The sequence below is a fragment of the Phaethon lepturus genome, unplaced genomic scaffold, assembly GCF_000687285.1.
Source record: "Phaethon lepturus isolate BGI_N335 unplaced genomic scaffold, ASM68728v1 scaffold18763, whole genome shotgun sequence".
Lineage (NCBI taxonomy): Eukaryota > Metazoa > Chordata > Aves > Phaethontiformes > Phaethontidae > Phaethon > Phaethon lepturus.
In genome coordinates this window covers 32,170-44,901 of record NW_010527212.1, presented here as the reverse complement: position 1 = coordinate 44,901, position 12,732 = coordinate 32,170, and the positions used below count along the sequence as shown (strand labels likewise).

General features: G+C 43.3%; 1 protein-coding gene across 1 annotated transcript in view; it reads left to right on the top strand.

Annotated features, from left to right (window-relative positions):
• Nucleotides 1-12,732, top strand: part of LOC104617887 (chromosome unknown open reading frame, human C1orf21) — a gene marked incomplete at its 3' end in the record, with an annotated part of 59,752 nt that overhangs the window by 22,436 nt on the left and 24,584 nt on the right. The window contains exon 2 of the mRNA XM_010283323.1: nucleotides 1,876-1,970. Within this exon, the coding sequence (XP_010281625.1) occupies nucleotides 1,876-1,970 (95 nt within the window). The remainder of the gene's footprint in view (nucleotides 1-1,875; nucleotides 1,971-12,732) is intronic.

Genomic DNA, 12,732 nt, shown 5'->3' with positions numbered 1-12,732 from the left:
ATGCCCCTCTTTTGGTTAATGTGGACTAGCTGCAGGTTGTGCAAACTTCCCTTGTGCTATTTGCTCTTCCTCCTGTTTTCCTATTCAAATCCGTACATGCCACCATGGGAGTTTTATGCTTTTTCTGCATGTGGGTTTTATTGCTAATCACAACAGAGGTCATTGAAGCAAGAGAAAAATTTAAGTTAGATATTGCAGTCAATCAAGTACTTCTAATTCTCAGGCTTTATTGTGTTCAGCCTTTTTGGTTTTATGAATTGTCATCTCCAGACTAGCTAAACTACATTAAAAAAAAAAAAAATTCAGAGTGGTTGTTCACATTTACCGATCTAATAATATTGTCTTAAATTCTTCCATCTGTGTTGAGACTCTGCATCTCAGATGCTGCTATTTGATAAATTCACAGTTTTATTTAAACTCTATAATAAAAAAGCATATAGATACGGACTAGGCCAAATGCAAAACCATGTTGTATTTTTTAAAAAAAGTTTGTCTTTCAAAGTTAGGCTTATTTAACTTATATACTCTGTGGTTAATTGTTTCCTGAAAACAAGCTTCCTTCTAAATAGTTTTGATTATTTTTGTTTTTAACAACGTAACCCAGAAAAATCCATTTGTGTTTTGTTTTTCCCTTATCAATTGAGATAAATTGCTTGAAAACCCAAAGAAAAAGACTAAAATTTGTGCGGTTTCTTTTAATTTGCCCATGTTTTGCCTCTTATTCCCACTGTACTGTGTCTTATTTCATTTTGGATTAACATTTTCCACTTTTGTGGGGTAAAGTTTCTCTTCTGCATTATACATCCTGGCTGGAGGAGCATGGGTGGAAAACTCCTGGTGTTTTGTCCGATAGATTTATGTGCTACAAAGATAAGTGGAGCAAAAAGCCGCTGAGAAAAGGCAGTGTTGGTACTGCAAGCACTGCCTTCGCAGGCTGAAGAGAAGAATCACTTTTCCTGAAATCCCAAATTCCCAAATTAAAAAAATCCCTTTATTTCAAGCTTTGAGTGAGGCTGTTTACCGTGGGGTAGCACATGTATGTTAGCTAATATTTCTATACTGGCACTGGAGCTGGGAATTTATTATTTTAAGAGAACTGAACCGCCTCGCTGATAAATATTAAGGGCAAAGCGGGTATCTTACTTTCGTCATCACTTATTTTCACGACGGATTTCTATCTGGGTAACATTCATGTGTAGGAAAAATGGTTGTGGAGGGGGAGAGTGGGGAGAGGAAGATGCTCAGGACGGGGCCTTTTCTCCAGAAATCATTATACGACTCTGCACTTTTGCTCTAGCTCTGTTAGTGCAGGAAAAACAAAATGATGAAAAAAATGCAGTGGTTTTTGTTATGGCTTTTTTTTTCTTTAGCTTTTAACTTAAATTTTAAATAGCCTCCATCAGCATTGCTTTTCAAAAGAGGTTTTTTCAATGCAAGGAATACCCATGGACTCCTCTCTAGTAACTTCTGTACGTCACTTGTTTGCCCACTGATAATAAAAATCCAGCGAGGATGCAGGAACACAGAACTTGTTCATATTGAACATTTTATGCAAAAAAGTAGGGATTGGGGGGGAAATACATACCAAACATCCCCCTGTTTGTGGTGCCGTGCCTATATGAGACCAGAGAGCTACTGAACAATTTCTGGAAGCCAGAACTGGAAATTCTTACTGAAGCTTCAGTCAGGAAAAAGTTCCTTGGTATCAGTCACATTTAATCCTTTGAAACTATATACGTGTAATTCCTAGTTGCTTTGCTTAATTAGGGTCTTTTCTAGTCAGCTGTTTTGGTTTTAGTTTGGTTTTTTTCCCAGCTGCTGAACTACACCGGTTCAAATTTTTTTTTCTTTTTTTTTTTTTTCCTTGGTGCTCAGATGAGTATAGGATCAAACCAGTGGAAGAGGTCAAATACATGAAAAATGGGGGAGAAGATGATCAGAAAATAGCAGCCAGGAACCAAGAAAACTTGGTAAGGATTGAACTTATCACTTATCTAATGAAATAATGTGGCTCTGCTTTTGTAATGAAATATGCAACGTGCAGCACGTTCAAGCTACAGCTTATACGCGGCAAGAGGATTTTCTCGAAACCGTCATAACTCTCTGTGAAGCTCATATAGAAGGTGCAAAATATGACTTTTTCCTGCTTGTCTTTCTGAATTAGGCTCTACTTGATCTCGGAGCGAGTGCTTCCACAATTGTACACTCTCACCACCTTTGCGGATCCAAATATACGCGCTTTGAAATGTATGTGTCTGTATTGCAAACGAGTTGGTAGCAAACCAACAGCGCACTGCCATTAAGAAAATGACCTACTTACGTAGATATTATTTGCTCTGTGCTTCCTGGTTTTACATATTTTAAAATTCACAGGGAAGGCAGTCCGGAATAGAAAAAGCAATACATTCATAACACAGCGGTCATAAGGATCATTTCATGTGTGTTTCTTTTTCCCTGATTTGAGCACCTTGCCGGCTCATAGTTCCACTTACAGGAAGGAAATCTCAGGTAAACCCTCAGTACTGTTGGAATAACTAGAATGCTGTTGAAGCGGCTTAAAAGTCACGGTTGAGTCACTCCTGGCATTTCTGAGAAGTCGTTTCTTCTCTTCCAGAGCTGAAGGAATGTAGATTTTGTAATTGGCTGACAGGGGCTTTGCCCATTTTAACATTTTGAAAACATCTCACAATTATAATAGTTGGGTGCAAAATTTCACATCTGGTTCCACTTATCCACTGCAGCTTTTCGTCACGTAGGATTGTTTGGTTTTTTCCCTCCGTCAGTACGACCGAAGGGGGAACATCGTCAGCAGATTTCAGTGGAGCCATAACCATTATCACCAGCTGAGGATTTGCCTTTTGCCATCGTTGGGCAGCTGTACAAAAAGCCACTGTTTGGGATTTTTTTCTTTTCCTGAAGATGTAAGTGAGCTCCGGGCAACCTGGATATTCCCTCTTCTAGACGCACGTTACTTGCGTTACACAACTACACTTGCGTTACACAACTACATGTGCATTCCTGTAGTAAATAGTAGAGTTCATTTTGCTGTGTGCTGTCCTACCCTTGTTGCCCGAGTGGTGGTTGAGCTGCACACAACATGGTTTTTCCTTTGGTCTCCAGATTAAGTAGTTGCCACCTGCAATTTTGCGTTGGTGATGCTCCGGTGGACGGCGCAACGTCAGCTTGCAGCAGGATTTTGAGATTTTTTTAGTGCCTCAGAAACCTCTTCTAGCAGCAGCAGCTGCAGCGTGTTCAGCTTTGTCGCCAGTGTAAGCACATTTGTTTTGAACTGGAAGGAGTGTGATCACAAAAATTTTTCGCTCATTTTAGAGACCCAGTGCTTTGCTGGTAAACAGAGTAAAAGGGAAAATGAGTGCAATGCCCAGTTTTGGGGGTTTTTTTATTAAAAAATGAAAAAAGCCTAGCAGGTTAAATTTTAAACTAGCCTTCAGCTGTATTTATATTAGAGTATTTGCAGAAGGTAACATGCCACTTGAATGACAACGAGGAATAGTCCAGAAAAGCTTAGATCTGCTGAGGTGATGCAGTCGCTGAAGTTGTATTCGAAATTAGATACAGACATTTTGCACTTTGGTTGGTGCCTGCTTTCTTGTAGCATCTAGGTGTTAGCCTGATTAAATTTATGAAGAGACATTTCTACTGCGCAACACTTATTGTTTTAATGGATCATCTTTGATGGGAGCAGGGGGTTTGTTGGAAAATACAGCTTAATACGGTGTTGGAGGGCTAGGGTAGCTCGCTTCTCTGTCACGTCTGTCAGGAGAAAAGAAAAAAAAGACAGTAATGCAAGAAAGTCTTCAGTCAGACAGGATGTATATACTTTAAAACAAAAACCATCTTGCACGCCAAAAAAGCTTTATTTTCCTTTTCCTCATCTTACTATAAGGAGATTACATTGTCTGTAATGTATGCAGCTTTCTAATCCTGGGAATTGTCAAGTCCTCATCACTCCTGGGTTTTTTAAAGGCGTTTCACTGTTCAAGTTCTCCTTAGTAAACATGTTTTAGTTCACTGCTTAGAAGATGGGTTAAGCTACCCATCACTCAGGCTTTAGTTTTCTTTAACGTGTGAAAAGTTGGCAAGTGCTTACATAATCCCGTCTTCTCATCAGCCATTTCCAGGCAACAGGAGTTTTGGGAACAAGAAAAGGCGGTGAGAGAATCGACCGGCCCTTTTCCCTCCTCCCTCATTTCTTAATCCCACGTTTCTTTATTGTCACGGGGCTGCTAATTCCCATCTCCTTCAGAAACGCGGCCCAGATGAGATGTGTAACCTGAATGTCATTACAGTCGGTTCCCTGGGAACTGCTGCAGTGTGGGTTATCTTATCCTCGGATGCTTGTGCTTGAATGATGCTGTTCAGATGCCGTGGAAGTTTTCAGTCCCACTATCATCACTGTTACTTTTGTAAGTAATTTTGAAGTCTCCCTTTAAAAAAAACAAACAAACAAACAAAAAAAACCAACAAACAAAAAAACCCCAAAAAAAACTCTGCTCAAGTGAAAATAAAACCGCTTCCCTTATAACTTAGGCTCTTTGATGTGGTGCCATCTCTGCCTTTGGTGTTGTGGTATTTCTGAGTCAGGGAAGAAAAAAAATGTCCTCCCATTTTCTTTATCTACTTGCATGACAAGGCAGACACCAGGCGAATTGTCATTTTGTACCGGGGTCCCGTGGTCAGGGTGGCAGGCGTTTATTCTGTTTAAGGAGAGGCTGGAGATGGGCTGGTACATGCGTGGGCATCCCTGGGAGGGAGGAGGCTCTGTCAGTGCATCACCATCTCCTCAGCTTCAGCCTGAGGCTTAAGCGGGGCTCAAAACTTGAGCAAAGTGGACGTATTAAAGCAGAAATACTCCTCAGATGTATTGACAAGCGGAGTGCTGTGCTAGTGCTGTATGCCGGGTGAAATGGAAGATGTTCCATGTGAAGACATTTCCTGGCAGAATCGAAGGCCCCCCTTGAATTAAAATGTAGGCTCTTGACAGGACTTGGGGGGCAAGGAAATAAGAAAAGATAAACAAGCCAAGCTCATTTCAGACTCTGTCATGGACACAGCAGGAAAACTGTAAGTATCAGCCTGACTCGCTTCCTTACCCAGGTTGTTTCTGCCGTTTTCCACCTGCCGCTGGGATCTCTCTGGTCCTGGTTTCATTCCTGGTACCTCTGGCTCCCGGCACCTTCCCGAGCTTCTTGCCCGGCCATCTCCACCCTCAAAACCAAGCCGGTCCTGTTGCCCTTGGAGGGGAAGATCTTGCGCTGCCGTTCACACATCCTCGCAGCCTGCGGAGGGTGGGCTGTAGCAGGGTTAGGTGCTGGAGCCCCGGGGTTACGCTGCATGCTGGCACTCCACACGATGCGCTTTAGTAGCTGCTGAGCTACAACGGGGGCATTTGGAGTCAGATCTGTGAAGAACTAGTAGATAGATGAAAGAAGCCATCTGTACCGGTTTTCAAGACTATATATGTTTTTTTAGCCACAGCCGTTGGACTAGATATATATATATAAAATAACATGGAAATTGTGCTAATTTTCAAACGAGCTGTGACTGCGCATAGAAGGTCATGAGCGTGGTGTTATGCCCAGAGCTGAAGAGGCAGCTGTGATGGGTATTTGTGCACACACCGGCAAGAGGGCCGCTTCTGGCTTACGGGGGTCCCGGGCTGGCGTGGCCGGGAAGGCAGGCGGGCTGGCTTTGCCCATGGTGGCTCAGGCACGGCCGAGACGGTGCTGCGTCCACGCGCAGCTTGGTGCCAGCGCACCGAGCGAGGTGGTGAACCCCCATGTGTTAAAACCAAACCTCAACTCCCCGTGGATCCATGGCGGCTCAGCAAAACCCCGTTGGGGCAGAGGTGAGCTCTCCTGCGTTCCCCATCTTTTGGGGGAACTATGGGTTGGTTATTCCGTACGGAACCATGTTTAAGGGGGTTATGATGAGGGTTCTCCAAAACAAAGAGAATTTTACCAACTTTGAGTTTACCACTCAGTAGATCTGGATGGGGGTTTTTTTGCCCTAAGTATTAGCAACAGCTAATCATGGCTAATCACATACATCACATACCTGGTTTTGTTCCTTTGGAAAGCTAAAACGCAAAAAATCAGGAAGGATTAATATTTTAAAAGGCTAAATCTATTCTAAAACATACCTGCTACAAGCAGGTATGACCAGAATAAGTAACACATTTTACCATTCCTAAAGATCTATTAATTTTTTGTTTGGAAAGGACTCACTGTTTAGCTCTACACCAACACGTTAAGTACACAGAGTACAATCATAACAGCCTATTTAACATGCGTAATAGGACAAATTTAATTGTCCTCATTTCCATACTCTCGCAGCGCTAACGGCTTTCCATTGTAAAACTTTATTGCCAGAAAAGGTAAAACAAGAAGTGTGGCGTATTCGTGCAGCTTAGCGTTGCTTTGCCAAACTTGATGAGCTGTATCATTTTTCCTCCGAGACAGTTTGTAATGATACAGATACCTCTGAAAATATCAAATACCTAAAGCTACTCTTTTTTTGTGTTAGGTGATTAACTTGATGTTTATTGCAGTTCAGTTTTTGTAACTTTTGCTAATAGAAATCTTCTTTGAGTCTGCATTGACACAAAAGGCGACTTGTTAGGATTTTTATGCTTTGTTATCCAAACTCTCAAAACAATTGGGTATAATCCTCTGTTTTGTCCCCGAAGCTCCGTAGTGAAATTGCATGTTAGAGCTTGAGATGAATTCCTGCTGGAGTTGGAAGAATATTGCCTCTCTCCACTGCTTTTGCTATCTCTCACTCGGTCTTTAATAACATGAACGATGTTTTGCCTTTGTTTTTTTTTCCCCCAATAAGTATAAATTTCCACTCCACTTACCTGCAAATGCAATTTTTGTCAGCCTTGCGTGCGCTGTTACGTCCAAACTATGTCTCGAGCTTCTCAGCCCAGCTGCTGTTCTCCATTTATCATTCAGCTCCGTAATACTTAGTATTGCAAAACCTCAGTCTCTGGCTCTGTATTCACCACCAGTTATCATTTTCTGCAGTGATATGTTAAAAGTAGACAGTAGCATCTGATAGATGAAGTGTATGAAATTAAAAGTCTAGCAGAAAATGAGGAATGAAACAACTGTAATAACTATATAAAATGCAATATGTAAAAGGGAAGATACCCATTTAAATATTTATATTGTACACAGTATGCAAAATACGTATTATAGATACATCAATCATGAACGTTTTGTGACATGGAATGCAAATATTGGCATATGTCTGAATTCCGGATCGATATAGGAAAATACCTGTTGCCAAGCAGCCCAATCGGCGCTAAAAACAAAATATGAAGAAATAAGATAGCTAGCCACCACTCTCTGGGGTTAAATTTATTGTGGGTATTTGTGGTATCTTCCTTTCTACATATGCAAAATACCACAAGTGCAAATTTAAGGATGGTAATACAATTAATTTGGTACTTAAAGTGTTTAAAGCCACTGCTGCTTACTATTGCTAGATAAGCCTTGAATTGCTGTGTTTTAAATGCGTGACTCCATGTATTTATCACAGTACTCTTGTAATACATGGAAGAGCTTTGAAAAAATTAAAATTAGTATCATATTAATGCACACTACTAAAATTTCAGGCTGTAGTTTCCTAATGATTTCTTTTAAAGCATTTTGCAACGATAGTGTGTTTCGAAACAGACAATTTGAGGATAGAACCTGCTTGTGCTCGCCTTACAAGGGGAGAGACACCAGAAATGCCCAAGACCAACAGCCCTCAAGAAAGAAGAGGTTTTCTTGGGTTTTGTCTCCCCTGAAAAGTTTGTTTGTTTGCTTTCAGTGCTGTATACAGCAGTGGTGTCCAGGAGACCCTGTCCCACCGCTGGTGCAGCGTCAGCTCCAGGTAGGAGCGTTGGGATGATTGCATCGTGTTGGTTGATTATCCGCTGTCAGGGACGGGTATCTAGATATTTGCTGTAAAGAAAGGAGAGGCTATTAACTTCTCTGCCTCTTGTCGCCCTATTTTCCCTTCTCCTATTTTCAGATAGCCTCAGCTCAACAAAATGCTTGAAGATGATGGTGGCTCTTGTGTTGGAATCCAGGCAGGGAGAAAAGCACAGAAACATTGAAAAGTACAGCTTGGGTCATTCTGGGAGGGGAAAAAAGAAATTGAGATGCCCTTTTTCTTTGGTTCCTGGAGCCTAAGTGTAATAGATGGACAAAGTGAGCGTCACCAGATGCGCACGGAGACTTGGTAACGTGCAGGGGCTGCTGCACCGCCCACCCGCTGCATCTCCCATAGTCCTGGGAGCTGGAAAAGAGAGAAGCTGAGGGCTACAAAGCAAGTCTACTCCCCCACACGTTTTCCCACAAGCAGAGGCATCCACTTTGCTTAGATGCTGCATCAGCCAAATCCTGAGGGCCCGAGGGAGGTCTGTGGAAACAGGTCCCACAGGCTCCTCACAGACCAGCGCAGAGATGCTCCCCATCTGGACTGCTCCTCTCTCAAGTTCGAGAAATAAACCGCAGAACAAAAGCCGCTGCTACAAAACGCAGCTACAGAATAAGTAAGTAAATGAAAACCAGGGGTTCAAATCTAAAAGTAACTATATGAAGGAGTGACGAGCGTAATATCCAGCTCCTTTCTGCCGGAGGTGGCGGGGTTTGTGTTAGGATAAAGGAGACGCATCCGTGCCCCGTGGGCAGGCTCGGGCTGCCCGTCGTCAGCCTCCCTGCCCCGGGCAGCCGCGAGGGCAAAGGTGGTTTTTCCTCAAGGCTGAGCAGCTCTGAGCGGCGCCGGGACAGACCGGGCAGAGCAAATGATGTGCCCCACTCGGTGAAGAGGAATTTTTACTTTTATTAGATGATAAGAAATTCCCCTGGGAATGTATAGTTGCTAATTGGACGTATTTTCCTCTGGTTTTCATCGGTAGGGTCTGGATCGTTGCATTTTATGCTGCAGGTACTCCCAGGTTCCCTTTCCCGGGGAAATGGAAATTCTAAAGTCATCCTTTCATTATTTTTTTTTCCCTCCAAAGTCTGAGATCCTAAATGAATGCTGCCCTATCGCTATCGGTGCTAAGTAATTACAACGCTTCAGTTTTCATAAACCAGCTTCTCCGACGTTTTTGGAAGAAATGCATTTTAAGCTGAAATAGAAGTGCATGGAAAGGATATTGTTATTAGAACCAGTTATTTTAAATGCCGTGCAATTAGCTTATTTCCATATTGCCCATTTCTTTTCAAATTTGCAGTGATATCCTTCAAAGAATGGTTTCTCATAATGAATTTATGACAGTTTTAGCTCATTCCACTTACGGGTCAGTGCATATTATATAGACATCAAAGTAAATGATTGCCCTGAGTATTAATATTCTTTTTCTTCTGGAGTCCATTAAAAATGGTTTTGGTGGAAGAAGTATTAATTTTTCCTCTAGTATTTAATTTTTGAAAATCTAGAAAATAAGTGGATACTATTAAAAATGTTTTTAGCAAGTCAGAAAATAACATACAAGGTTAATTGTGCTCCAGATGCATTTCTTCAGACCTTGTTTCAGTCTTCACCCTCTGTTGAGTAAATCTTCATAGTGCTCTATTGAGAGATCGTGCGATACTATTTATCAGGCTCTTGGTGGATGTGATTTTAAAGTAGAAAGCTTAAAAAAAAAATTATGAGATTTCTTTCTAAGCATATTAAAATAACAGTGTCCAGAAGTAACATGTAATTGCAGTCTTGCTAACGTTTGCTAGGGGAAGAAAAGTAGTAGTGAAGGTCTAATGCCCAGGAGCCTTGGGCAGGTGCCAGGAGCAAGCGTTCAGGATCAGCTACATCGTCGCTCTAAAGGATTCTTGCAAAACCTGCAGAGATGTTCCCATCACTTGTGGAAGCAGATAATCTTCCATACAGATTGTGTTTTTTACATGCCTGTATCATTTTAACGCGGGAGGGTCTGCCCAGGACTTTTTTTTTCCCTCTCTGGGAAGCGGATGCTGTTGAGGAGGATGGACACGGGGCTGTTGACGAAACAGAGGAGTCGCCAGTGGTGGCAGGGTTGCTGTTGGGAGTGAATGATGCTGCTGGCTTTGAAATCCTCTGCCAATATAAGCTGCATCGCTCCGTTCAGGGGCCTCTTGGTCCGTGTTGGGACCAGTACTCTTTAATAGCTTCATCAATGACACAGACAGTGGGATCGAGGGCACCCTCAGCAAGTTTGCAGATGACACCAAGCTGAGTGGTGGGGTTGACACACCTGAGGGACGGGATGCCATCCAGAGGGACCTGGACAAGCTCAAGGGACGGGCCCGTGTGAACCTCATGAGGTCCAACAAGGCCAAGTGCAGGGCCCTGGCTTTAAACTAAAAGAGGGCAGATTCAGACTAGATAGAAGGAAGAAATTTTTCACACTGAGGGTGGTGAAACCCTGTCCCAGGCTGCCCAGAGAGGTGGTCGATGCCCCATCCCTGGGAACATCCCAGGTCAGGTTGGACGGGGCTCTGAGCAACCTGCTCTAGTTGAAGATGTCCCTGCTCACTGCTGGGGGTTGGACTAGATGGCCTTGAAAGGTCCCTTCCAATCCAAATTACTCTGTGATTATCTTAATAGTCCAGCCAAGCTGCTCTCCTTTTATCATCAGGCACTGGTTGAAAATTGCTTTGCCAAGGACGTCTTTTTTCTCAGGAGTTCTCTAGGACCTAAACTGTAAAACTTAAAGCATTGCTGAAACCTGTTGGACTTCTCCAGACCACATCATCCAGGGTTTATAAACGTCAGCATCTGAAGCCCAAGCTGGATGCTGCTGCAGTGAGCTCTGGCAGTGGCAGGCGGATGGGCATGGTGATGTTTCCCCATAGCTCCAAGGACACTGTCCCACCAGCAGCCATGAGCTTGTTGGTGTTTCTCAAATCCTCTCATTACCATCATCCTTGTGCTTGAAGTTATCAAGGCCATGGGCACTGTGTGTATGTTCTGGACATAAAAGTGCTGCTCTCCAGGAGACCAGTTAAAAGAGGTGAACTTGAACCCAGTCAAATGAACTGTTGTCTGCTCTACGTAACCTAGGTCTTGGGATTTGATGTTCTGCAGTGGCTGTAGTCCTGTGACAGTCACTTCCTTCTCTCCTACCTTCATCCGGTGTTTCTTTGACCGATGCCAAGACTTTGATCCCCTGGCCTGTATAGAGAAGTGGTTTCTGGTAGCTGAGCTTGCTCACACTGAATTACGGTGGCTCTGTAGAGATTTGGAGATCAAATTTAAAGATGAGGACGGACCGCGAATGAAAGGATGGGGTTTGTTCATATTTTTAGGGAAGAAGTTGCATCTGCAGGCTTCTGAAGTTGGTGACAGCTGGTTTGATCTCAAACGCAGTGAAACAGATGACACTTGACAGCGCTCTAGTGCAAAGTGGACCTCAACATCCATGCTGGATGTCTCTCTGGGGTGGAATTTACTGCATCTTCTTGAGTGACAGGCAAGAAAGGTGGCATCTTCTGTGGCCAGCAGAGCTGCTGCGGGGAGCACGGTCCAAAGCCCCGAAGAGGAATCTGTGTTAGCGGCTGCTGAAAGCAAGCGTGCGTTAAATGACCGTCCTAGAAAGGGGTTGGAGGCGTAAAAGAGGAAGGGGAGAAAACATGAAAGATGGGCAGAGGAGGGGGGAAAGAGCAGAAACACTGCAAGGAGAGACGAGAAGAGATTCAAAGGGCTCTCTGCAATCCTGAACTTCTCAGCCCGCCCTAGTTGAGCAGAGGCATCCTTCCCGTGGCAGTGGGGCAGCCTAATTAGCCCACAAGGCTTCCTTAATGAGACACGCACCTAACGTGTGTGAAACGCGCAGGTTTCCTTCAGCAGAGGCAGCGTTACCACCCGCCAACGTTTTACTCGGCGTTAAATCCGCGTAGCGGCAGCTGAGGGCACTCGGCTCTGAAAACGATCTCGATGGGGCATTGCTGGTGTAGGTGCGAGCTTACTCGTAGCCTTTCTCTCTGGGTGTGTTGTGAGGGCTCTGGTGATTTTACACGATCTCTCCCAGTTTAATCCCACAGGGACTGCTGTGGCCAGACCCCGCGCTGTCCTGTAGGAGACTGGTCTGTTCCCATCTCTCGGTGCTTCGCTCTGATGGTCCTACTGGCCGTATCGGCGTGGAGCATTTCAAGAGGCACGTTTCAGTTTTTGCCATGAACAGCACGTGATAGCAGCATGTTCATAAGCTAGTTTATCGTTATTTGAAAAACAAACTTTTCTAACATTTTTTTTCAAGTGAGCATTTTCAGTTTTGAATTTGCCGCTTTTCTCTAAAAAGCCCCGTTACTCCTCAGTTATGGGGTTAGAAAACCAGGCGCTCCCAATCCATTTTGCACCGTTGTTGTTTTGAAACGTTTGCAGTTTGCCTCCTTTTTTACATAAACAATGCCACTTTTTCCACTGTCCGATCCGTATGAGACTTTCTTCAACCCCTAAATTATTTTTAGCATGTTTTTTTCCCTGCTCATCTTGGTTATTTAGTAAGAAATGTAAAAAAATATTTTTTGAAGCAACATACAGTAGAAGATCAAGAGGGAGGAGTACTCACGGGAATAAAAGTTGTAGCAGGAGAGCACTAATTATTTAACTACTCTTCAAAAAGACAATATTTATTGTACTGAATGAGCACGAAATGTTATTCTGCTGTTTCAATAGTTGCTGCTTTTATTAGTTTTCTACCTGTTAGGCAATTGTATGCTCACCTCGTTATTG